At 44.1% G+C, this 25748-nt stretch overlaps 1 protein-coding gene across 8 annotated transcripts in view; it reads left to right on the forward strand.

Annotated features, from left to right (window-relative positions):
- The first annotated feature begins 323 nt into the window (after nucleotides 1–323).
- Nucleotides 324–25748, forward strand: part of Spag9 (sperm associated antigen 9) — a 95150-nt gene continuing 69725 nt past the window's right edge. For 5 of the 8 annotated variants that reach the window (XM_013519281.1, XM_013519280.1, XM_005394119.2 and 2 more), the window contains exons 1-2: nucleotides 20341–20667; nucleotides 25318–25468. In XM_013519281.1, the coding sequence (XP_013374735.1) occupies nucleotides 20507–20667; nucleotides 25318–25468 (312 nt within the window). In that variant the 5' untranslated portion in view covers nucleotides 20341–20506. Of the gene's footprint in view, nucleotides 392–7850; nucleotides 7930–13465; nucleotides 13537–19728; nucleotides 19824–20339; nucleotides 20668–25317; nucleotides 25469–25748 lie in introns of those variants that run through there. The other 3 variants (XM_013519283.1, XM_013519279.1, XM_005394118.2) reach the window with 3 other exon arrangements.

Consider the following 25748-nt stretch of genomic DNA (forward strand, 5'->3'; position numbering starts at 1 on the left):
AAACAATTTTTAAAAAGAAACTAAAACCCAACCAAAATTAATGAGTCTGAGATGTCTCTAAGCAGTTAAAGCCGAGTTGTTATTGTTCATTAACACACAACTAGAAAATATGAAAAAAGATTTCATAGCTGGCCTGGTGGGGTGCAGGCCTGCAGTCCTAGCACTCTGGGGGCGGGTGTTGGGAACACCTCTAGACCTACCACTGAACTACATCCTCGCCCAGAAGATTTCATTGCCCTGATGAAAGTATATGTTGTTCTTCTTTATTAGAAATTCATTGAATTTGAAGACTCTCAAGAACAGGAGAAAAAGGATTTACAGACCAGAGTGGAATCTCTAGAATCTCAAACAAGACAACTTGAACTCAAAGCAAAAAACTATGCCGACCAGAGTAAGTAAGACCACCTCTCCTTCCCGTACGCATGCAGAGCGGGCTCTTGGAGTGCGGTGCCTGGTCCTGACCTTTGGTAGGGTTCCACACGTGTGCTTGTAGTTGTTACCCCAGACTCGAGGGGGTGCCCTAGGTCCTGGGTCAGTTCCTCTGGGTTGACGTTCCCCCCACCCGCTCGGGGGTGAAGTGCTGACGCGTGGGTTGCCCTCGTTCAGTACGGCCCCCTGTAGCTACCGCTGTGCGGCAGCCGTTACGCAGGCGGCTGCGTGTGGCTCACTCCTCACCTTGACCAAGTACACAGAGTTCCACTGTTTCTGCATTGCTTTGAAATTTAAGAAAAATCTGAGCTTTGAAGTGCGTATAAAAATGACTGAAGTCTTTTATTCCCTTCTAATGGGAAGGTAAGGGCACTTAGGGGAACAGAAGTTCACTTTTCAGATTCATTTCATTTTTAATATAATTTCAGGTTATTCTTGACTTTTAAAATAATTGTTTCAAACCTCAAAGTTGATTTTCCCCTTTTGGCTAATGAAAACGAAGCAGATCGAGTCATAATTAGAACAGCGGTGCGATGCCCGTGACCCGTTCTCACATCTGATGCAGGAAGTCAGAGAGTTTTCCACTTCCCCTTCCTAGGATTGTAGACTTTGGGAGTCCAAGGGAGCGAGAGACGGCCAGGCAGTCACCGTGCGCACATCATCCACTCGGGCTCCACCGTGAGCGCCCCCTGCTTTCGGGGCTGCCGTTCCCGACGGGTTCCTTCACTGCTTGGCTTGCACTGTGTGTGAGAACTCCATGCCGCCTCCAAACTGAGGCCTCACAGAGCTAAAGGAAAAGCCTCAGTAGCCAGGAATGTAGGCTTTGTCGACTCGGGGAGCCCCTGCGTCTGTTCACGGTAGCACAGAAGAGAGCTAGTGGATGTTTGGTAACAGAATGAAACCCCGTGAGCCACGCGTCTCGTCTTCGTGTTTTCAGTCTTGAAGTTATTTAGAGTCCTTTCCTCTTTCCAGGCTAGCGCTGAATATGTCAAGTGACTTTTATGACCCTATTACAGGTTCTGCTCTAGGATGGGAGGGCTGGGCGCTTGGGGTGGATTCCACAGTGCACACACTGTTATATCCCCCAAGTCACGTTACTCTGAGTGCCTCTCATCTGGACAGACAGTTTTGTGGCAATTACAAGGTTTTGATATATTTTAAGAGTTCAGCATTCTCTTATTTAAGGAAGAGAATTTAAGGCTGGGTGCAGTGGCACACACTTGTAACCCCAGCACTCGGGAGGCTACAAGTTCAAGGCCAGCTGGGGCTACATAGTTCTAGGCCAACCTGAACTACATAGCAAGATCCTGTTTAAAAAAACAAAAGAAAAAAAATAGATATTGAAGATAATGTTTTAATCTAGGCTTGATTGTGCTTTCATATCAGAGGTTATTTGATATATTAGAACCAAACACTAAAGGCACAGTTGGCAGAACTAGCCTACTTTTCCTTACTTTGCTATGTTGAATTTTTTCCTTGATTTCTAAGGTACCAAGAGTTTTTCTTTTGTACTGGGAATTGAACTCAGGACCTCGTGCTTGCCAGGCGTAGGCACTGTGCCACTGAACTACATCCCCAGACCCAGGTATCAAGTTTTCAGTAGAAAATTTTCTTTTAATTTGGAATGGAACACCTGGACTCAAATGCTTGTATGGATTAAGCAGTCTGCTTCTGTGATAGGAATATATTGGAGGAAGAATTACCTTATGCTTGAAATTACATTTTTGAAGTCAATATAATAAAGTTGTTTTTATATTTAAAGAAGATACTGCTCCTTTTTTTCACAAAAGTAACTAAGTAGAGCAAACTGCTAATTTTTTCTTAAGCACATTAACCCTTTATAGCTCAAAGTTAAAAATCTGCTTCTGAGGGGTTGGGGATTTAGCTCACCGGCACAGCACCTGCCTGGCAAGCGCAAGGTCTTGAGTTTGGTTCCCGGTACCAGAAAAAAAACAAAAACAAACAAACAAAAAAGTCTGCTTCTGTTCTAGTGAATGTGGGGCTGGGGCTGTAGCTCAGTACAAAACGCTGGCCTCGCCTGTGAAGCCTGAGTTCCGTCCCCAGCCCTGCAGCGCAAAGGAACAAATACAGGCATAACCAAATAGTGGGGCTTCTCGATGAAGGGAAGCAGTGACTTCAGCGCAGTGTTCAGTCTCAAAACGTTCAGTGTCTTCTTCGTATCCTAGATTTGTTTATCAGTCCAGTGAATCAGATCCAGCTTTTTTGGGATTCTCATATTCTGTGGTCGCCATTCTCTCATTCCTCTCTCTGAAAGTGTGTTTTTTGTTGTTGTTGTTGTTGTTTGTCTTTTTGAGACAGGGTCTCCCTATGCAGTTCAGGCTGGCCTTGAGCTCACTTAATAGTCCAGGCTGGTCTCGAACTCGCAATGATCCCAGTGCTGGGATTACAGGTGTGCGCCGCCATGCCCAGCTTTGAAAGTGTTGCTTGTTATATTTTCATTTTATTTTTTTGTCTTTTTAAGACAGGGTCTCACTACGTGGTTTAGGCTGGTCTTAAGCTCACTTTGTGGCCCAGGCTGGTCTCTAACTTGCAGTGATTCTCCTGGCTCAGCATCCCAAGTGCTGGGATTACAGGCCTATGCCACCACACGCCCAGCCCCTGTATTTTCATTTTAATTCAAAAACTTCTCACCAGAGATTTAGCTCAGTGGCATAAGTGCCTGCCTGGCAAGTGCAATGTGCTGAGTTTGATTCCCAGTACAAAAAAAAACAAACTTCTTCCCCAGTACTGAGGTCTGAACCCAGGGAGCACTGAGCTACATCTCTGTCCATTTCAAATTTTATTTTGAGATACAGTCTTGCATTGTTACCCTACCTGGCCTCGAACTCACAGTGTTCCTCCTGCATCAGGCCCCCAGGGAGCTAGGATTACAGGCATGTGCCATCATGCCCAGCTCCCTCTGCTTTTGCTTAGAAAAATTTCCAAATGTACAAAAAAATTAGGACGTTTATCATCTCTGTAGCCACTGTTTAGATTTAGGAGTTTTATTTCTCTGTGTAAGGTGGCGTGGGTGTGGACATGCACGCACACTGACGCACTGTCCTGGGCTCTGAGGTTGCAGCCTTTCGCAGAATGGGTGAGGACAGTTCTGACTGCTGTGTTCAAGGCACACATCCTTTTTCAAACACAGCCATGGTAAGAAGTCCAAGTTCTGCTCCGAAGCCCACTTCCTATGTCAAAAGGGGAAATTTTGGTTGCAGCTACTTGCAGTCTGAGAAGCAAGAAAAAGTAAAGAAATGGGAATTGAATTAAAGGACACACTTCAGGTTTTTGGTTGTGTGGAATTTATCAGGTTGTGGTATGATTTCACAACACTGAAGAACTGAATTTATAAAAATTACGTTACAATTTTGTGGGTAACGTTTGGTTTTGGAGATTTCTGGTGGTTCTATTTTTAAATATTGAACTAATATGAAATATTTTTTATTTTTCTAACAAGTAAAGCTTTTTCCTACTTTAAAGTAACAGTAACACTCTCGGTAATTAACATCTGGTGAGTTTTAAAGAAGAATCTGAAATATATTTGATGTGAAATTTGAAATAAGAAAGCCGGGTGTGGTGGCGCACGCTTGTAATCCCAGCACTCGGGAGGCTGAGGCAGGCGGATCGTTGCCAGTTCAAGGCCAGCTTGAACTGCATAGCGAGACCCTGTCTCAAACAGACAAAGAAAAAGAAAAAAAGGGCTGGGGATTTAGCTCAGCGGCAAAGCGCCTGCCTGGCAAGTGCAAGGTCGTGAGTTCGGTTCCCGGTACCGGAGAAAAACCAAAAAACAAAAACAAAAACAAAAACGAAAAAGAAAAAAAGAACTTTGAAATAAGGAGGCTGTGATTTGAGAAAGCTTAGTTTGGTGCTTCTCAGGTAATCAGCTCTGCCGCTCATCGCGTGACCGTGACGTCAGGAGACGTTTGTATCATTGCTTCTGTCATCTGTTCACTATTTTTGTATTGCATGTCAAGCGTTATCTTTGGTGAGTTGGTAAATCTAAACATTCTAATACGGTTAAAAATATCAAGAGGAGGGGACGGATAGGGAGGCGGGAAAGGGGATCGAGAAATGATACAAACCTGTTTGTGCACCAGTTCCCCCAGGTGAATGTAAATGTCATCTACTGAAAACACGGACCGATAAAAGAAAAAGGAGGCCCACGGAGAGGAAAGAACCCGCCGTGCCAGGCCCAGTGGTGCACATCTGTAGTCCCAGCCACTCAGGAGACTGAGGGGGAGAACTGGGAGTTCAAGGCCAGCCTGTGCAACTTAGGGAGACCCTGTCGCAAGATAAAAACAAAAAGGGCTTGGAGGGTGCACCTCTGGGCTCAAGCCCCAGGACCAGCGAACAGAGCCTAGCCCCGCTCCTGTAAGTTGCCTGGCATTGCCCGGTGGTTGTGGGACAGAGAAGTAGGCTGTGGTCTTTTGGTCCAAGAAGTCATAGTTGTGTTGGGGAGAGGGAAAGGAGGAAGTTATGTAGGTCTTTTTCCTTATGTATCATGTTTTTAAATCATGCAGTTAGAGCTTTTTTTTTTTTTTTTAACTTGGTTTTTTTCCAGTACCGGGAATGGAACTCATGACCTTGTACTTGCCAGGCAGGTGCTTTGCCCCTGAGCTAAGTCCCCAGGCCCCAGAGCATATTTATAATACTGTACTTTCCTTTAAATGCTTCATGTATCTTTTCCTGATTGTATCTTTTTAATGCCAGCATATATTGAACATCTGAAGTTAAGCCATCTATTAGCAATTCTGGTTTTTCTTGGGAACTGTGTTTTCTTCTTACCTCTAAAGAGAATTATTTAGTGACCTTTTCGTTTTTATCTTGGCTACTCAGAAACAGGCCAAACTTTGTAACAACTTGTTTGGATTTTACCCAGTTAAGCATACTTAAATTCTTTTCCTCCTAGATCCAAGTTTATACATATATAATGTTCTTGAAAGTTGCCTCAAATCCTTGTGGAATAAAAGGAATGAATTGGGGTAAAAATGAGTGTTAAAAAAAGACAAAACCAAAAACTTTCCCTTTTGTTTGGTTGGACATTTTTCTAGTGGAGTGAATCACATTGCAGTAAATACTGCTTTTTACTTCTGTAGGTTTTCCCCTGTTGATAATTTCTTTTTGAGACAGGGTCTCCCTATGCAATTCAGGTTGACCTTGAGCTCACTTTGTAGCCCAGGCTGGTCTTGAACTCACAACAATCCTCTTGCCTCAGCCTCCCTAGTGCTGGGATTACAGGTATGTGCCACCACGCCCGGCTCCCTGTTGATAATTTCTTAGGATAGATTTAAGGAAGTTGATGAAGGTTCTTGGTATATTGGACTGTTGAGTGATTTCTACCGTGAACAGAATTGGAGAGTAAGGACTAATAGCAAATTCCATTTTGTTTACCATATTTTAAGACTTTGAATCATCATTGACAATTTATTTGCACCCAGAGCAGATACAGAAACATTTATTGTTCTCTTCTCTCTTAGGAAACTCTGATTGCTGTCCAGCTCCTTGAGTTCATAGATAACTTTTACGTAGGTACACAGCCATTGTGTTTCCTGGAGAGGAAGATGGGAGGACTTAGAGGGCAGTGGTGTTAAACTAAAGACTCCTCCGTGATTCTGTTCTGCCTTTCCTTCCTTTGAATGGGAATCCACTTTTTTCCCCTTAACTAAAGGAAAGGATGTTGGCATTTGAAGACAGGCGCTGCATGGGAGCCTGGCGCTCGGACATCCCCTCCTTCCCCATAGAAGCGGTCACTCGCTTGCCTCTGGAGTTGGATACAAAGACCTTAGTCTAGTAGAATACCCTGAAGCCTCCACTTTAACTGTTACCATTGGAAAGAAAACACCACTTATTCCTCGGTCAGAAGAATAAGCTCTGCATTTGTGGGAAGGTGTGGACAGGTCAAAGTAAATAATCATTACCATCACTCTGCGTTTTAAAAGAGGGAATGTCTCCAAGCAGACCTTCACATTTGATAAATTACCAGTTCTAACAGTACCAAAGAAAAGTAAGCCATTTGAAAGTTACTTGGTGTATTTTATAGCAGTTAGTATTTGAGAGGGTCTGAGTAGTTCACCACTGGTTTTCAAATCGCGTAAAGAATGCCTTCAGGCCCATAAAAGCTTTTATCAGTCCATTGCTTGTGCTTTGCAGTATTAACCTTCTACAAAAGTTGAATGATACTGTAATAAGTTGTCTTTCCATTTTAGTTTTATTTTCTCAATAGTCAGTCCTTTCTACATAATTTTTTCATGTTAAAAACAGATGATTAAAGATGTGTGGTTTTGTTGAAAGCAGTTTTTTAATAAGTCAACTTTAGAAGCTTCAGATTTATAACTTCCGGTTTAAAGACAAAGACAGTGGAGTTAACTATGAAAGAGGTTACTGTAGTCCATGTTCAGAACATCTGTATACTTAGTAACTTCAAATAGTGCTGCTGGTGTTTCTGGAGCCTGTGTCTGTGAGGGTAAGTGGAAAATCAAGCGTAAGATAATTTCTACAAACAATAGCGTTTTATGACTCGTGCTCCATTAGGCAGTTTTATGTGGTCTGCTCTGTTTTGTTTGATTATGTGTATTTAGGCTGCTCTACTGTTTTAGTCTAGTACTGTGCACTGAGAACCTTAAAGTTGTAGTTTATAATTAATATCTAGATCTTCGTGTAATGTGGAAAATAATTTTATGAGTAAAGGTTAAAAGATTTCTGGAGATTTAGATTAGAGAATGGGGGAGGTAATGAATGAATGGATTTCTCCTTCACACATATAAAAGGTTGGATAAGGAAAAGGCCGTGCTGTTTTTCTGTAATTTGGGCAGACTAAATGAGAGGAAAGGGATTTGCTGCTTTGGTTGGCTCTGAGGAAGTGTTTCTTGGCCAGAGAGTGTGTGCGGACCTGAGGGATGGCCTCTCCCTGTGAGCAGTTAGCTTCCTGCTGTGGACGGATGGCTTGGGTGACATCTTCAAGACAGCAAGATGTCGGATGGCTAGGAGTCCGTGCCGCTAGGGTTCTTTGAAGTTTCCCCCTCTGTTGTAAGGGCATGATCATTGATTCATGAGAGGTTTATAGTTTCACACTGTGGTACTGATTAGAAATATGTACTGTCTCTGAAAATCTTTTGAAGTTCGGAGACGTAGTGAAGGACTTAGTTGGCAGAAGAGAGCTTTTTATTACTGTCTTGATGTGGCTGTCTGAGATCTGCTTGCTCTGAAGCCAGCATTTGCTTCTTGCTTAGCTTTGGGGACTCTTGACGATCCCTTGTTCAAGGAGTATTTCTGAAAGACCAGCGTCAACCCTCCAAGGTCCGGGAACTGGATTACCTGCCTTCCATGTGCAGTAAGAACTGTCAAATCCTCGTGAGAAGCCCAGTGATAAGTTGGACACGGCGTTCTAGCAGGTCTGTTTCTCTTTCTTCCCCCCGTAGGCCTATCAGCAGTCTGGTGGGGCAGAAGACCGCAGAGCGGGAAGTGCTCCAAACTTGGCACAGGCCTCGGGCTGAGGAGGTAAGCTCCGATCTGAGCCAGGGGCTGGTGGCGCTTCCTGCCTCAGTCGCACCCTCTTGCTCTTCAGAAGGGTGGAGAGAAAGAGCGTTCAGAGTCTGAGTTACTTCCACTAATTTAAGGGAAAATTCTGGATTCGGTGTTTGATTGTCTCTCCCCCTTTTTACTATTGGATACCATGATTTGATTTCTTTTGATTTTTTTCGTCTCAGAAAATAAGCAGTTAAAAAACAATAGCAGATTGCCTAACGGTTGTCTTGAGATAGGTAGGCCAAGCAGAGTCTTGTTTATTTCTGGTTAAGGCCAGGTTGTGGCTAGTTTTGATGAGTAAAATGGCAAGGTTTGGGGACTTTTTCCCATGAGATCATTCTGAAGCGTGGGTTTCATGGGGAATGCCGGACAGGGAAGGGTTTAGTGCATCTTGGAGGGAAGGGAGGCCGCGGCTGCCTCTGTGTGCCCGACGCTTTGGGCGTTGTCCGTGGTCTGCCTGGGCGGGTTTCGGGCTCCTGCTTCCCCCGCCCTGCTCTCCTTGCCCCGCCTTCCTGCCCTGGCTCCTGAGCGGCACTGGGGACTCTCCGCCTGGCTCTTCCCTGTGCTGAGCGGTGTTCGTCCACATGTCTGCGTCATCTCGGGGGCGCAGGCCTCCTGTGAACGGAGTTTATTGGATGCTGGGGCTTGGAGTACTGAGTTACTGTATTTTCAGGAAAAGAATACATTTCTGAATTTGTTGTATGTCATCTCAGTGTATTATACCATCTCATTTAGAATGTGTGTATATAATACCTGACTTAGGTATTACGTGATCAGTTAGTTATAGGATCATATTACATGGCCTTTATATGATTTGGAAGCTCTGCACCTAAAAGGACAACAGTAATTTTTTGTTTTTTGAGACAGGTTCTTGCTAGGCAGTTCTTGCTGGCCTTGAACTCACTATGTAGCCCAGGTTGGCTTGGAACTCAACAGTGATCCTCCTGCCTCAGCCTCTGGAGTGCTGGGATTCCACCACCTTGCCCAGCTGACAGTAGTAATATTTAGATCACAGTACAAGTAAAGAAAACATGAAATACAGAAAGTCATGAGCAATTTCTTTATAGATACTTGTAGTCTTAAGGGGAGAGAATAATTACTAGACTAGTATTAAGAAATTCATCCAGAATAACAAAGATGAAAATTATCCTGTTTGTTTTCCTTTTTTAAAAATTATTTTATTTTATTTTATTTTATTTTATTTTATTTTATTTTATTTTATTTTATTTTATTTTATTTTATTTTATTTTATTTTATTTTATTTTATTTTGTGGTACTGGGGATTGAACCCAGAGAGTGCTGATCTGAGCTACATCCCCAGCCCTTTTGCTTTTTTATTTTTTCTTTTGAGACAGGTCTTTCCAAGTCGTTTAGTTGTCTGAGCTGGGCTTGAATTTACCGTCCTCCTGCCTCGGCCTCCCTCAGTTCTGGGATCACAAGTGTATGCCACTGTGTCTGGCTCCTCTGCCTTATTTATCTATTTATTTTGTGGTGCTGGGGAATAAACCCAGGGCCTTTGCCCTGAACTACATGTCTAGTCCTTTTTGTTTTTAAAATTTGAGTCAGGGTCTTACTAAACTGCTAACTTGTCCAGGTTGGCCTCAAACTTGTAGTCTTCTTGCTTTAGCCTCCTGAGTAGCTGAGATTATAGGTATGTATCAGTGTGCTTGGCTACATAAACTATTCTTTAAGCATAATGGAGTGACATAACTTTGGTGACTTAGAATGTTTTTATTCTATGAGGATAATATGTGTTTATAAGCTAATGTATGGCTAAGCCAACTCTCGTTGTTAAAGCCAAGTCATGGAAATTATATATAGTTGTGTACTGCCTAACAGTGAGACACAGCCTGCATGTATGCCAGCGTACCCATGGGATCATATATCACTGGTGATGTCCTAGCTGTCCTACTTTGTGAAAGTACAGTCTGTGGAGAAATCGGTGACAGAGTGTTTCTGAGGATGTTCCCCATCATTAAGCTACGTAAGGACTCTCATGTTATTCCTTGGGTAAAGTTTTTAAAGTGGGTGTTCCTAAGCCGGGTGTGGTACTGCATGCCCATCATCCCAGCACTCAGGAGGCTGAGGCAGGAGGTTCACTGGGAGTTCAAGGCCAGCCTGGGCTGTATAGCAAGACCTAGTCTCAAAAAACTAGATAGAATAAATGAATAAATAAAAGTGGGTGTTCATGACAAGCAGTAGTGCCCCAGGCACTTTCCATGTGTAGCTTCCAGGTTCATCTTAGCATCAGCATTAGGGCTGGGATGGGAATGGAGGAACTGTGCAGTGGACATGATTTTTGACCACTCATTAGCCAGAGCTTGGCCCGAAGCTCACCACAGGAGTCAGAGTTGATAGCGTCGCTTTGTGTCCAAGAACAGGAAGCTGCCTGGGGTACATTTGGCCCGCTGTTGCCTCGGCTGACAGCCGTAGTAGGCGGTGGTTTTGCCCAAGTGTTAAGGCGAGGGAGCGAATGTACTTAACGCTTGCAGCCATCTGTGTCTTCTTTCTACTGTGCGCTGCGTAAGAAGGGAAAGAAGAAATTTTAATTAAAATTAACATCATTTGTGCTCATATAATGTGATTTTAAAAATGTTTTCCTCTGACTTGATTTATCCTCACTTTTTTTTTTCCCCGGTACCGGGAATCGAACTCATGACCTTGCACTTGCCAGGCAGGCTCTGTGCTGCTGAGCTAAATCCCCAGCCCCTTATCATCCCTTTTAAAACTTCACTGTATATCCATGAGCTTATTCGGCAGTTCCTAAATGTTGGAGTTTTGTTCTCGTTGTCTCACTTTGCTTTTTTCGTTTTTGTTTTGGTTGTTTGAGACTAGGGTCTGGCCACGGCTCAGTTGCATCCCAGGTCCTGAAAGCCCACACTTTGCAGAGTTGAACGTAGTGACTGACTACCTGGAAGCGATTCCTTGGGCTTCCCCGGGGACCCTGACCACTTAGTTCCTAGCTCATAACTGGGGGCGGAGATAACGTTGGAGCCATCGCTATGAGGCTGTGGTTCCCTACCAGCAGATCAGGTATTACTAGTCTTTTTGATTTGTGTAATTAGTTACCAGGGATGGCTTGCTCTCACAGGAGCTCAGGTCCCGCCAGAGATACCTCGATTGCTTCCCAGGGCGGCACCTCCAGTGACCCACGGACCTCTCGCTGATTCCCACCCCTTAAGGTTCCGCACCCGCTCCCACACCACCGTCCTGGGAACGCAGGCTTCCAGCACAGGAGCCCTGGGGAAACAGACTACATTCAAATGGTGGCAGTCTGCGTCTCCCTGTGACTAACAAAGTTGTGATATATTTTTGTTTGGCAATCTGTTGTTTCCCTTTCAAAGGCCTGTGACTGGGTTATTGCTATAGGAGTGTTTTGTTTGAAGCTTAACTCCTCACCTCAGTGAATTTTTTTTTTTAAATCTTTTTCTCACTATGCCTTGAGCTAACTTTGTAGCCCAGGCTGGCCTCGAACTCAGCAATCCTCCTGCCTCACCTCCCTAGTGCTGGGATTACAGGTGTGCACCACCATGCCTAGCAAAGAAGTATTTCTTGAGAGGCACTATAGCATGAGGATTAAGAACACCAGTTCTGGAGCCAGACTTCTTCAGGAGGAAGGAATCACCTTCATGATGTAGGGAACATGAGCCTCCGTTTGCCAGTCCTCATCTCTGAAGAGAATGTCATGACGCCAGTCCCATAGTGAGGCTCACGTTGGGTGTGAGGGGACCGGGTGGTACAGCCAGCGGGTGCAGTGCTGGCTGCTGTCTGCGGTGGGAAGTTAGCACAGGTCTAATTTAAGGTGTATGGACGATAGCTGGATTTTACTTTAGCTTCAGCATCCAATTTTTCATTTCATTAGTACATTATCAAGTAAATACTGATTCACAAAGATAAAGTTGAGTAACTGAAAATTGATAGTTGTCCAGTAATCTCAGGATGAGCTGAAACTTCTAGATAAGTTTAATTGACAAGAAGTAGTAGGACAGGGCTGGGGATATAGTTCAGCAGTATAGCACCTGCCTGACAAGCGTGAGGTTGTGAGTTTGATTCCCGGTACCCCAAAAAAGAAGTAGTAGGACATGCTTGTTTAATTTGCTTGGCTCTCCAATTTTCTGAAGTAGCATCAGAAATTGCTGCGGCATTAGTATCCATACGGAGACCCCTGCGTTACAGTGTGCCTGTTACCCTTAGCTACAGGGTAAGACAAGCAGCGCACTCGGTCCTCGCTGCGTGACAAGGACTGCTGCTACTTGACTGGGTTCATTCGCTGTGGCAGATTTAACGAGCCAGGGCTCCTGGGCGTGAATTAGGAACAAATCACAGCAAAACCAATTTATTTAAGGATATATTTCAAACAGATTGTGGCAGATTAAGGTAAACAGTTTACTGGGCAGTGCAAGTTAAATGTCTGGCATGTGAACTTTAGGCAAGGAACTGTCGGGTTGTGGTCTGCTGGGGTACTGGCTCTCAGTCATTACTCTGCAGCTCTCTGCCAAGTCACAGGCTTAGACTACTAGCAGCCCTCTATGTTTGCAGCTAGCTGACCCTCACTGAGAGCACATTGCAGGGAATCCAAGGTGTCATGACAGGGTTTTTTTTGTTTTGTTTTGTTTTTGAGACAGGGTCTCACTATGTAGTTCAGGTTGCCCAGGTTTCACAATGTAGCCCCGGCTGGCCTCAAACTCATGGTGATCTTCCTGCTTCAGCCTCCCAAGTGCTAGGGTTACAGGCATGCACCACCACGCCCTGCTGTGACTGGCATGCACAGACCTTCCTTCTCCCCACGTGACGGTCCCTTGCTGCCCGCCAGCCAGTCAGCCGCCTCACCGCAGCACGGCCTTGTGCCCCTGTGGTGGCAGCACCTGAAACACACTCGTCACCTTCTGTCTTGACTGGAATTGCTTCGTGGTCTCGCTTGGACTCCCTCTCTTCTCCGAGTCATCCCCTTTACCCTGTCCATGGTCTCCTGTGAAATCTGTGCTGACCCTCAGTGTCTAAGGACCCAAAACCTGTCCTTGGCCTTCAAAGATCCTGAAGTTGTACTGTGTAAGCGCTACTCCACAAGCCTGCCGGCAGAGGGAGCTAGAGAAAAGCCGATGAGCCCCGAAATCCAGAAGCTGAAGCGGGGAAGTGCTCAGTGCCGGCTGCCGGCCGCTGGTGTGAAAGAGCTGGACTGGTTCTAGGAACTGGGCCCCGTCCCAGGTTAATTTGTATGAGGTGATTCCCATGTTTGAAAGGGATAATCATTGTTTGTTATGTTACAAACCATGTAGAAGGGTGACCTGGTAAACGTAAACATTAGAAAACCAATCTGACCGTTAGGTTTTTGTCTCCCCTAAGGACCTACTAGGGGTGGTGACCCGGGGCACCACCTTGGCAGTGTGATGTGGAGCACGGAGCCTGACATTGCCAACACGGTGGGAAGCCCGTTCTGAGTTTAAAGCCAGACGTTGTGAGGCGAGTGTCTCGGATTTGGTTGTGACTAAGTGTATGTGTCTCATTTCAGTCAGCAGGCTTGAAGAGAGGGAAGCAGAGCTGAAGAAGGAGTACAATGCGCTACACCAGAGACACACCGAGGTGGGTTTCTGGCCTGTTCTTACCGGGTTAATGTGGAGACAGAGGTGCACCTTAGGAAGTACGTCTTCATTTTTCTCTGAAAATGAGAATAATCTTGGGAATTATTTCCAGAAAGCATTAAATGTCACATGGTGTTCACCTAGTTACCAAACGGGAACTTTTTTTAAATGATGGAGTTGACTTTTCATGTAGTGAATTGGTATTCCCCGGAGTAATTTAGTTACTCAAGGTATTTCCAGTGCTTATGTCCTTGGTTGGCTGAGTAAAAACGTGTGCGCACATAGTGAAAAGATTACGAGATACTGAGGGGAGAGAATTGATTGGCTTTGTCACCCGTTTGGAAATTGCATTGGTAAATTATTGGTAAGGATCTCTCCAGTTACAATCTGGTATAAAGAACTTACTTGCCTTAAATTTGTAACAATATGAACATTAAAGTTTATTAAATGAAAATGATTCTGAGATGGACTTTGTGCATGAGGTTTCAGTATTCTGAACAAGGAGTTCCATCGCATAATCTCTCCAGACCAAATTAGAGAAAGTACCTGAGGGTCTCCTAACCTTTTTATGATCCCTTCCATATGTTGCATTTGTTTCAATGTTGTTAGTGTGGAAATCGTTTTTGTGTGTGTCATGGTCAGTCTGGGGTTCACATACCTAAATAAATAGAATTTTCATAGACTCATCCAATACTTATTACATGAAAAGAAATTCTTCTCTTTTTCCCTTTCTGCTGCTGTCTTTCCCGCGACTCTGGATGGCGCAGTCTTTATCTGCCCGCCTCCCACTGCTCTGGGGACTGAGCCCAGAGCCTCGCACACGCTGAGCACTCCTGCTCTGCCACCACGCCACACCCAGCCCTGGTTCCAGGCACTAGTTCCCATTTTTCTTTCCTAAGTTTGTGATCTCCTGTCCTCCTCTAGTAGGACAGTGCTGTTGCTTTTATTCCTTTGCCTTGGAATCAGGCTGTTAGCACTTTCTTGGGAGGGGCTAGATTCTCCTCCTGTTAGCCTGATGGGTAGGTAAGGTTTGATTCTTACTTTCTTGGCTTTATAGCCACACCTGAAATGGAGAATGTCACAGAGCTGATATCCAGTAATAGAAGGAAAAGACTGCCCACAAGGCTGGAACCAGAGCTCTGGGAACACAGGAGTGAGTTACACAGCACGTGTAACGCGTATGAGACCTCTACATTTTATAACATGATGTTTGGTAGACATGAAGGCTATTTTTAAAAAATTAGTGTTGTGGGTTTTTTTTTGTTTTGTTTTGTTTTGTTTTTTAGACAGGGTCTCACTTTGTAGTTCAGACTGGCCTTGAACTCGCTATGTACCCCAAGCTGGCCTGGCACTCCTGATGACCCTCCTGCTTCAGCTACTGAGTACAGGGATTATAGGTGTGCACCACCACTCCCCGCTAAATATTAGTTTTTAAAAGCTTCTTGTTAACTGTTCTTACTCTGTTCGTTTCAGTGCTTGATCAGCGCCCTGGGCATAGTGCTGGCTTGTAGTGCTTCAGACCCTGGTAACTGTATTGGGAAGAATGTCATAAGTAACCGAGTGATAAGTGATGCTTTGAGTTTTTAATGAAGTCCTAATCTTTGTAATGACTCAAGATTATCAAATTAGGATATGTTAAGTTGTAGTATATGTAAAATACATGCTTTCTTGTATGATCAACTATCAAGTGAATTTTTTCCCCCTTTTTTTTTTTTTTTTTGTCTTTTTGAGGCAGGGTCTCACTGTGCAGTTCGGGCTGCCTTGAGCTTACTTTGTAACCCAGGCTGGCCTTGAACTTGCAATAATTCTCTGCCTCAGCCTCCTCATATCTTATATGATATGTCATATCATATAAGACATATTTCTACAGAACAAAATGTGAATTTAACTTCAAAAGAGAAGATAGAATGTTTTTTTCTATTTTTATACCTTCAGGAAAGAGTAGTCCAGGAGGATAAAAAGTTCTCTGGAAAACCCTGATTACTGAGTCAGGAGTGGGTCTGCGCAGTCACCCAGGCGGCTCCCCCCGCTTTGCTGGCTCTTTCCAGAGGGTGGACACCTCCTCCCCAGCACCTCTGCCTCTGTTCCGGGTGCTCCTTCCCTTCATTTCCTTTCCCCTTGGGAAAGGGTTTTGTAGCACAGACCTGGCTGCTTCAAGGTTGAAGTCTGGCATATGCACTGCAGCCCCCCGCTTTTTGTGTGTACAGAGCAGCCACCTACCTGGTCGGCAGTTCGAAATCCCCGTCCCTTCCAGAACTAAGTGCCCTTTAGAGGGGAGCATGGGAAAGAGGGACAGGGCGTCTGAAGGCTTAGCCATAGCGCCTTGTTACCTGCAAAGAAGGTAATACCTCAGGCCCAGGTACTTATTTAAATAATACTTTTGTCAACTACATTGTTGGCTGCTTGAGGGAAGCCAGCGATCTTACGTGAATAACTTTTCTTTAATCAAAATTTCATGCACGTTGCTGAATGTACTTGAAACAAGATGCACCTTATATCGAGTAGCAGAGGAAACACAAAGGCCCCTGGTTACGAAACTGTAGGGCCACATGCGTTGTCGGCCCTCGGTCACCCCAAGAAGAAGCCCGTGCTGTCCTGAGGGACTGCGCTGCAGGGAGCGTTGCATGTACTCCCGTTTCCTCATTTGCCTGAGCTGTCACCCTGCCCCACACACACACCCATTCCACAGGTTGCAGTGTTCAGAAAGAGGCTGAAGTGATCTCCGCCAAAGCCCGTGCTCCTTAGGGGCCGGATGCACAGCCAGGTCCAAGCTGCTGCACTGCCTGAACTGTCAGGGAGCCTTTAGGTTTCGGGCTAGATGCACTCAACATTTCTCTGTGCCTCTTTGCTGTACAGCATGGCGGTGACGTTCAGGTCAGTGGCTTTGTGGACTTGCTCATTGAACTCGGGGCTGAGACTCCAAGTTTACATAATTAAGACCCCGCATTCCCCTGGTCCTCCAAGCTTTGCGCTGCTAGCCGGAGTGGCCTGTCAGCCGTGCTGGGACACGGGGGTCTTCAGAAGGGGCTTTCGGATCTGCCCCAGCCAGGGTTTTGCAGATGGCGCGCTTGGAATCCTGCGCATCCCTGCCCCGTCCTGGCGAGGCAGGTGCATGCTGGGCGAGTGCTCCACACTCAGCTGCGTCCCTGCATCCCTGCCCCTTCTTAGCTTTGAGACAGGGTCTTGCTCAGTTGCCCAGGGTGCCCTCAAACGTGAGGCCCTCCTTCCTCAGTTTCCCTGGGAACCTTCTTAGTGACAATAACTGTTGCTGCCCCGAGTCCTGAATATATGTGAATTGATTTGTGTACCAGAGAAAATGGAGAATTGCTTTTCTGTCTGGTGCCACTGGTCCTGCCTGGCCTCCTCAGTTTTTTTTCCTTTCAAAACCGGAGCTACACTATGGAGCTCTATTATTAGAATTTAAATTTTATGTACAGTTCACACTTTCTCTGCTTTTTTGAACCTTCCTGGAATGTAGTGTGCATTATTTTATGTTAGATGTCAGGAAATGCCTTTGGCTGTGGGGTGTTCTGGTGGGTGTGAGGCAGAAAGGACAATGAGCACATTGCCAGCCCTGAGAAGGGCCGGAAGGGCACGGCGGCATGGCCGGGATGCATAGCGCTCGGCCCCAGAGCTAATGCTGGGCGGCGCGTGGGTGCCTTGCACTGAGCTCCTCACCTTGCTTGGTTGCATTATTGTAACGTGAGCTGGAGCTGACCTACCACGCTGCGACACTGTGAGGCTCAGATGCGCCCAACTGGTGCTTGAACAGTAGCTGCCCTCGGTCCCACTCTTCTGCCTGAGCTGGTGTTGTTAGGTGTGCAGTTCCCTTGCTAGGATCACCCTGGGGCCTTGGAGTACCGTATTTGCATTACTTGATCAGGCATTTGCTGGGATCGCAGGTGTGCACCACACGCCCCACCTTAATCAGTCATTTGAAGTGGTTTTATTCAACAATTTCAGAATTTTAAATCTATCAAGCGTTTAAGATAATAGAGAATCTAGAATGAGCTATCTGGGAGAGAACTGATTCTGTTTTTGCATTTTGTTTATAATTATTTTTCTTTCTTAAATAAATTAATTACTAGAAAATCAGTCTAGTTTTAGTTTATTCACCTGAAATATTTTAAAGAAACATAGATTCTTCATTTGGACAAATCAGTTCTATATGATACTGCCCAGTATGTAAGAAATTTTATTTAGGCTTTCTAAACTCTTTGGAAAGTTTAAATGAGCATTCAGTAGACCCAACAATCACTTTGTTATATTAGTCTCAGTTTAAATTTTTTTCCCTAAAATTTCTTCCTGATACAAGAAGATAACTCATTATTGCTGACACAAATACCAAAAAGACTGTGTTTCTGTGAATTTTTTCTGAAAATTGTAGTAAAGAGAAAAATCTATAATTTACAATAAAAATGTGTAAATTTAAGATTAAAAAATGTGAGCCAGGTGTGATAGAGCGCACCGTAGTCCTACCAGTCAGGAGACTGTGGGCAGCCTGGAATACGTAGTGAGATGCTGTCTCAAAAACAACCAAAACCAAAACCAGACCAAACCAAACAGATTTTAAAATGCTTTTACATGCTATATTCATGCAATGCTATATCCATTTTTCCTTACTGATAACATTTCTTGTTGTTTTTTTTTTTTTTTGTCTTTTTGAGACAGGATCTCACTATGCAGTTCAGGCTAGCCTTGAGCTCACTTTGTAGCCCAGGCTGGTGTCAAACTCGGAGCAATCCTTCTGCCTCAGCCTCCTGAGTGCTGGGATTACAGGCATGCGCCACCACGCCCGGCCCAACATTTCTTGTTTAGACTAGTCTTAATTGATGAATAGTCTAATTGATTTGATTTGATTTGACAGAGTACTTGTTATATTTCATGCATGAGAGTTGATTAGTTTAATAATAAACACCTTAAAGTTAGTCTACATCTCTTAATTTTTGTACATGCCAAGTAGAATTTTCACAACAAAAGCATGCTGTTTGAAAATAAAACTTAAAAATTTGTTTAGAATTTCATCTGTATTGTTATATAGTATGCTACGTTGCATTTTTAGTTAGGTTGAAACGTTTCTTAATAGAGCTAAAGCTGGATAGCTTCCAGAGCTGTTCTGTGCTCCAGTGTTAAGATTCAAGTGGTATTTCCTAGAAAGACATCAGCTTTTCTTGCCTTCTACTGTTTCCTGAGTTTAAAATACTAACATACCATTTCTTGTTTTTTTTTTTTTTTTTAAATTCATTTTGTTGTATATCATGTTAGCATCTCAAATGAAGGCTTTTTTAATGAAAATTGAAATTTCTGGCCATTTTATGTGTGTTGATTCTGGATTTAGCATTCTCAAATGTGAAACTTTAGATGATCAAGAGTAGGGCCTTAGAATTTCTTAACAGAAAAAAAACAAAAAAAAGGATTTCTTAACAGTATTTGATATTCTTCAGTCTTCACCTCCTTACTCTGCTTCTCTGTCATTGTTCCTGAGACTCACAGTTAGTGCTGTGACTTTTCTTCATTTGTACCTGTTACTATTGTTCCTGTACGTGATCACACTGACCGATACCAGTAAAGTCATAAAGGAGAACATATGTTAGCATTTTTTCAGTTAAACCTACAGAAATAGTGAACATTTTGGTGTTAATTAAATTGAAAATGATCTTTGTTCATCTGACATGGAAAAGATGAAGGAAAGTGTGGCTTCTTCTCAAGTTTCACATTCATTTTTTTCCCATTTTAAAGACTAGAGTTCTCAGATGTTATCTATTATTTCTAATGAGCAGTCTTTTATTACCTCCTCCCAAGGTGGGTATACTAACTTAAGTGTCAGTATTGTTTCTTTTTTTTTTCTGGTACCGGGAATTGAACTCACAACCTTGCGCTTGCCAGGCAGGCGTGGTGCCGCTGAGTTAAATCCCCAGCCCCTGTGTTTCATTTAGTAGTATTACATATTTTAAAAAGTTTTTGCCATGCTAAATAAGCTATTGGCTACTCTTACAGACACTAGCATATTAAATGTAACCATTTCTATATTCTGTTGCCATGAAAATTTTTCAGTCCTTAATATTCTTTTACATGGAATTGGGTAACCTGGTAAAGAAGAAAATTGTACAATATTATTTCCTGTGTAATAATAATGTGTTTTTGTTCCAGGTAGTAGTCTTAAACTTTGTGATTTTTTTCTTTCTTAAAATAGATGATCCATAATTATATGGAGCACTTAGAAAGAACAAAACTTCATCAACTCTCAGGGGGTGATCAACTAGAGCCCACAGCCCACAGTAGGACTAGGTAAGCCTTGTTACACATTTTGCCTTGAGAAAAAACGAAATAAATAATCTGTTCTGCTATTTTTTTCTGTTCTTTAATCCCGGAACAATTGTTAAGCTGATTCTAAAAGCCTTCCGTTGTGGTTGGAATGCTATAGGAGAGAATAGAAACAGCCTTCCCTATTGAAAAGGTAAACTCTGAGAACTGTGCTGTATAAGCAGCATATTCCGGTATTTGGATTTTTTTTTATAGTTGATGGAGATTACACTGGGTTTGGAATCTAATTTGTGGGAATGCTGAGAATTCTTCCTAGCGCCTGTATAATTGGTCCTTTTTGTTCCAGAGAGGCATGTTTGAAAGGGTTAGCCAGCCATCTGTTTGATGTAGGAGTGTGAATAAATTATGTAGATCGCGGCCTGGGCCAGTGAGCTCCTCCCGGACTTGTAGTGGCGAGGAGCGCAGTTAATAGGCTGGCGGCGCGGCCGCCGCTGCACAAACGCTGGGAGCAGCCGCTCTGGGCTCCGAGGCGGGCAGAGCGGGATGACGTCACCGCCCGGGACCGCTGCAGGATGGAGTGGAAAGCTGCTGCTGATGGCATTGTTTTTGTGGCAGCCGCTGAATGACAGATCCTCACTACAAAGATCCCCCCTTGGCCGCGGTGTAGGCCTCCTGGTTCCGGCGTTCCACCATGCCAGCGCAGCGCCATGAGTCCTGGATGCATGCTGCTGTTTGTGTTTGGCTTTGTTGGCGGGGCGGTGGTCATTAATTCTGCTATCCTAGTGTCTCTCTCCGTTTTGCTGCTTGTGCACTTTTCTATTTCTACCGGGGTGCCGGCTCTGACGCAGAACCTACCAAGGATACTCAGGTACTCCAGTCTCCCTTGGAAGCCCGTGCTTACTGGATTTTCTTACAGTTCTGGCTCCCCGGGTCTGCTTTGTAACCATTTCTGGCGCAGCTTGAAACAATGGAAAATGGCCTGAGGCTAGGATGCCTGTTCGCATTTATAGTAATTTATAGGCCACCACTTAGGAAGCCTGCTTTGTAGGAAGCCTGCTTTGTATTTGGAAACTACGGGCAGAAGCAGAGGATTTTGCTGGCGTGTTTACACCCAAGTACAAGGTCAGTGTGGTCTGGTGTCACACAGGATGCCGAGGAGAGTTCATACCCCCAGGGGTAGCTTCCGGACACGGAGGGGCAGATCACTTGGCTGGGTCCTGCAGACGCGCAGACACAGCCCTAGGTTTCTTTTGTTCTAATTTTCCTTGGCTGATGCAGGTTTTGCTATCACTTTTATGATTTTTAATAACACCTCTTGGGAATTGACGATTTCAGTATTTTCCTCCTTAAGGGAAATTATTTTAAGGTAAAAAGAGTTAAACTTCAGAGCTAGGACTGTGTTACCCCATTCTTTACACATTGGAGTTGTGAAAGCTTTACAAAGCCTATTCACCATTGTTTGTCAGAGGTCGCCCATTCTTTGCTTTGTAGTCCTGGGTGACAAATGTCCCTGCCTGTTGTGGGGGTGGTCACTCATCCCAGATGGCCTGCTGCCGGCGGGCGCCGCTGCCGCCCCAAGAGCGGCCTCCACATCCATCGCAGCGGCTGCAGGTTTGGGATCTTTGTTTTTAACTCATCAGGGCAGCTGATTTGTTCAGATTTCTGCTTTGTGCTTGTTTTAAATGAGGGTTTATAATGTGCAGTTTTTATTTATTATTTACACGATCCCAAAAATAATTGAATTCTAACTGTGGACTTAGACCTAAGTTAAAAATTAAAATAGCTCCCTCGGTATGTTCCTTTTTAATTCACAGGCCAGATCAGATTCAATTTTAATTTAGGGCCCAGAAATTCAATTTCATCTGTGGTCTAAAAGTAGATACTTGGTCATTTATTTTTGTTCCTGATTTCTAAAAATCAGAACAATCTTATAACTGGATTGGACTTGTAACTGTTAAAGAATCCCTTGAATATAAAAATAAGAGTAATGTGAGGGACTGCTGCGGGGCTCTCCGTGTGTGCGAGGCTGCTGCAGAGGTGAGAGGCGGCCTGGATGCGAGTGCTCTGCCCCGTGCTGGCGGCCCTTGGGCCTTTGGATTCGCGCCAGCTCCCTGTGCTGCTTCCTCTGAGGCTACTTCCCCTGTGGGTGGCTTTAAAAACTGAGAGAAAGGTTTTTATTTTGTGTTAAATTACAATTGTAAGATACGTGGTAAATTAATTTCACAGTCACTAGTAAGTGTCCTATTTTTAGCAGAACTGTTAAAACTGCAGTTACTGTATTGATAAGATACCTTACACTTAAACTTTAAAAGTTGCACAACACAAAAGCTGCACTTAATTTGATTGAATAAACATAGTTTTCTTCAATATAAGATTAAATTGTCCAAAAGTTGGTAGCTCCAAGGGAAGAAGGTGGGCCTCGGGAGTTAGCAGCCCCAGCTTCTCATCCTGGCCCTGCCGGTCACTCTCACAGATCTTTGGGCATTGCTTTGCCTGCTCTGAAACTTGGAAAAGTCATCCCACTTCCTGTGGCGGGTTAAATGAGATACTGCCAGTGAATCACATAGCTTAGTACCTGTCGCATGGAGAGAGTTCAACAAATGCAACCTTTTTTTATTGCCCTGTGTCTTACTGATTAGTTGTATTAAATGTGAGTATAACTAAAAATCTCTCTTAAAAACATATTTGCAAAATTATTTAATCATGTAAACTAACATTTTAAATAATGAACCAAAAAAACCCTGATATGTAGAACTGAAACAATTTAAAGAGATAACCAGGATTCTGTTGGTGATAGCTTTCTCTTAGAGAGTGCTGTTTCTAAGCAAGGATAGCAGGTGTTTCTCTTTAGGGGGTTAAAATGCCCCTTGCTGTTTCTCCGTATGTGTCCCCTCCTTTGGTCCCCTTCTCCGGGTCTTACGGGAGCGTGTAGTACACAGAGCACTAAGCACGCGTGCCCGCAGAACCCCAGTATGAACCGAGTGACCTTGCATCCGCACATCTCCCTGTCCAACTCTCAGGTAACTTATCCGTAAAAGAAGAGCAGTGTGGAGGACTATGCTCTTTCCAGAGCTGGAGCAGTGCAGCCCAGGGCCGTACTGAGCCTCCTGGCAGCTGCTGGTCTGTGACAGTCCCTTTCCTAGAGAGCAGTTTCTGAATGACTGACAAGCAAAGGGAGGAGGTGGGGATTCTCCTTGTGTATCGGGTTGTAGACTTGGTCGGACAGTAAAAACTGGAGCCATGGAAGACCCTTTCCCCAGCAGTTTGAACCTTTTTCAGTGTTTGATCCATGTGAATATGAAGTGTTGGCATTGGAATGGGAGGAAGATTCCAACCGCTGGCTTGTGTTTTGATTTCTTGTGGCAGTGACGGATTCACACGAGTCTGTGCTCGCTCCTAGCTCCCTCTGTGTTTTGGGGTAGTCAGCTTTCCATTAGACTGGGGCTGATTAAGTTCCCAGTCACTTCTTAAAGGCAGTAAAGGTATGTTAGAGAAGAAATAAGGGTCAACTTACAGTAGCTCTTAGGAGTCCCAAAATATGTTCCCCCAGGTTGGGGGCTAAACATCAGGTTGACATAATTGACAGCTTTTCATTTTGTCAGTTGTAGATATGAAAAAAAGAATTGAAGCCAGGAGCTACGGTAGCATGCACCTGTAATCCCAGCACCCTGGGATGCCGAGGCAGGAGGATCACAGGTTTGAGTCTGGTCTGGGCAACTTAGCAATTTAGTGAAACTGTATCAAAATTTAAAAATGAAAAGGGTTGTGGATACAGCTGAGTGTGAAGGCCTTGGGATCAAGCCCTAGTACTGGGTGGGAAAATCTAGCTACCATCAACTGTTGGGATTATTGAATGAAAGAAAGGGCATTTTAAGATCAAAGAACAGAAAAGACATACTTTATGGGGGCTGGGGATTTAGCTCAGTGGCAAAGCGCCTGCCTGGCAAGCGCAAGGTCGTGAGTTCGGTTCCCGGTACTGGAGAAAAACCAAAAAAAAAAAAAAAAAAAAAAAGACATACTTTAACATAAGGGTCAGTTATTCTCAAGAAAGAGCAAGTTTTTTTTTTTTTTTTTTTTAAAAGGCAAATTCTCTGCCTTTGAAAATGTGCAGGTGGACAGCGCGCACTGCGTGTGACTCACAAACGTAAACCGCCTTCATTCTTGACTGCTGGAAAGTGTGTTGCTAACCAGTGTTTGGGAAGAGTTGATGTAAAAGGAGTAGCTGATTTTTGTCCTTTGGTTGTTCTGGTAGCTTTTAATCAAAAACTGAGATCACGCCTTAAAATTTACTCTTTTACTGTGCTGATGAGCTGTGTTTGACTTTTTCTCCCAAGTTGAATAGGAAAAAGTGTTACAGTGTGAAGAAGTGATGCGGGAATTCCTGTTTCAAAAGTTTATTTCCTTGTGCGTGCAACTTTAATAAAATGCAGCTTCTCGGCCCCTTTGTGTCCCTTCCTCTTTAAGAAAATGTGCTGACAGTTTTACTAATCCTTTTTGATAGGACTGGAAGGGCACACCTTTTGCATTAAGTCAGGTCAGGTTTCAGCAGTGACTTCAGTTTCTTGGTATAAAAATGAACTTATGCCATAAGGGTCTCATTTAGCAGGCTTTTTTCCCTTTTATCTATAGCTTCATTGCTTCTGTCCCAACTTTCTCAACAGTGGAGGTAGGAATTCAGGGGCCGCCAAACCTATAGAGTCTTGTTTCTTTCCCAGCGTCCACATGTCGGAGTTAATGACCCAGGATGACCTGGGAGCAGGCCGCTTTCCACTTTTCTGCAGTGCTTCCATTTGGAGTCCTCTGTTCATCAACAAAGGAGGTGTTCTTTTGTTGAAATTCTGTTAATAAAAGTATAACTCTTGTTCTTTGAAATTTCCCACAAAACATTGGAAATCAGCAGTATTTTAAAATGAAGTCTTTTGAGCCCCTTGTTTGGGAAAAAAACTAACAATGGTTTTCTCATATGTATGCTGCCTGCAGGGAATTCATACAGGACTCTGTAGGAAAATACAAATTTCCTACTCTAGATGGGATAAAAATCTTTTCAGTAGTATTTAGTCAATAGCCTTGACTCAAACAATGCATTGTTGGTTTTTTGTTTTTTTTTTGGTAGGCAGAAAAGGTGTACCCTGCAGAGGCGCCAGAGACATCCGGGGCTTAGTGGGGGATCTGGGAGCGGGGAGCAGGGGCAGGACTCAGTCCCTGGGGAGGGGCCTCGTGTCACTGTGGCTAACCCAGCCCAAGCATGAGGGAAACTCAGCAGCGCTGCCCGAGACCAGACCGCACCACCGCTTGCTTCCTGGGCACAAGACACAGTAACTCAGGAGGTTTTCTCAGTCTCTTAGAGATCGCTGCAGCTCCAGAGGCGCTGTCCTCTTCGTGGTGCGGCTGCGTGCTCAGACGGGCAGACAAGTGTCATTGAACGTGATGGTCCCAAAACAGTAATAGCCCAGGCTTGTCACTTATGGTCATGACAAATGAAAATAAATGCTTAATTTTTTCTCTCCTCTCCGAACAGAAAAGAACGCCCTATATCGTTAGGGATTTTCCCATTGCCTGCCGGAGATGGGCTGCTTACGCCGGACACTCAGAAAGGTGGTGAGACCCCGGGATCGGAGCAGTGGAAATTCCAGGAGCTGAGTCAGCCACGGTCGCACACCAGCCTGAAGGTGAGCTGTATTCTGATCTAAGCAGAAGTCCCAACAAGCAGAGCCTAGTAAGATGTAACCATTGATAAACTTGGTGTCTTAAAATTGGAACTAAGCTCTTCCCTGAATTAGTTTCAGTTTGATTTAGCTGTATAAGATGAACTTCAGGTGGGGTGACTGGTAAACCTAATTATGTTTTTCAGAATTGAAAATCACTGTACTTGAACTCCCTGGTGTACTGTTGGAAACTTCCATTTAAAAACAAAAAACACTTTTTCTATGCTAAAACTACTTTATGAAG

The sequence above is a fragment of the Chinchilla lanigera genome, unplaced genomic scaffold, assembly GCF_000276665.1.
Source record: "Chinchilla lanigera isolate Chin_1 unplaced genomic scaffold, ChiLan1.0 scaffold00050, whole genome shotgun sequence".
Taxonomy (NCBI): domain Eukaryota; kingdom Metazoa; phylum Chordata; class Mammalia; order Rodentia; family Chinchillidae; genus Chinchilla; species Chinchilla lanigera.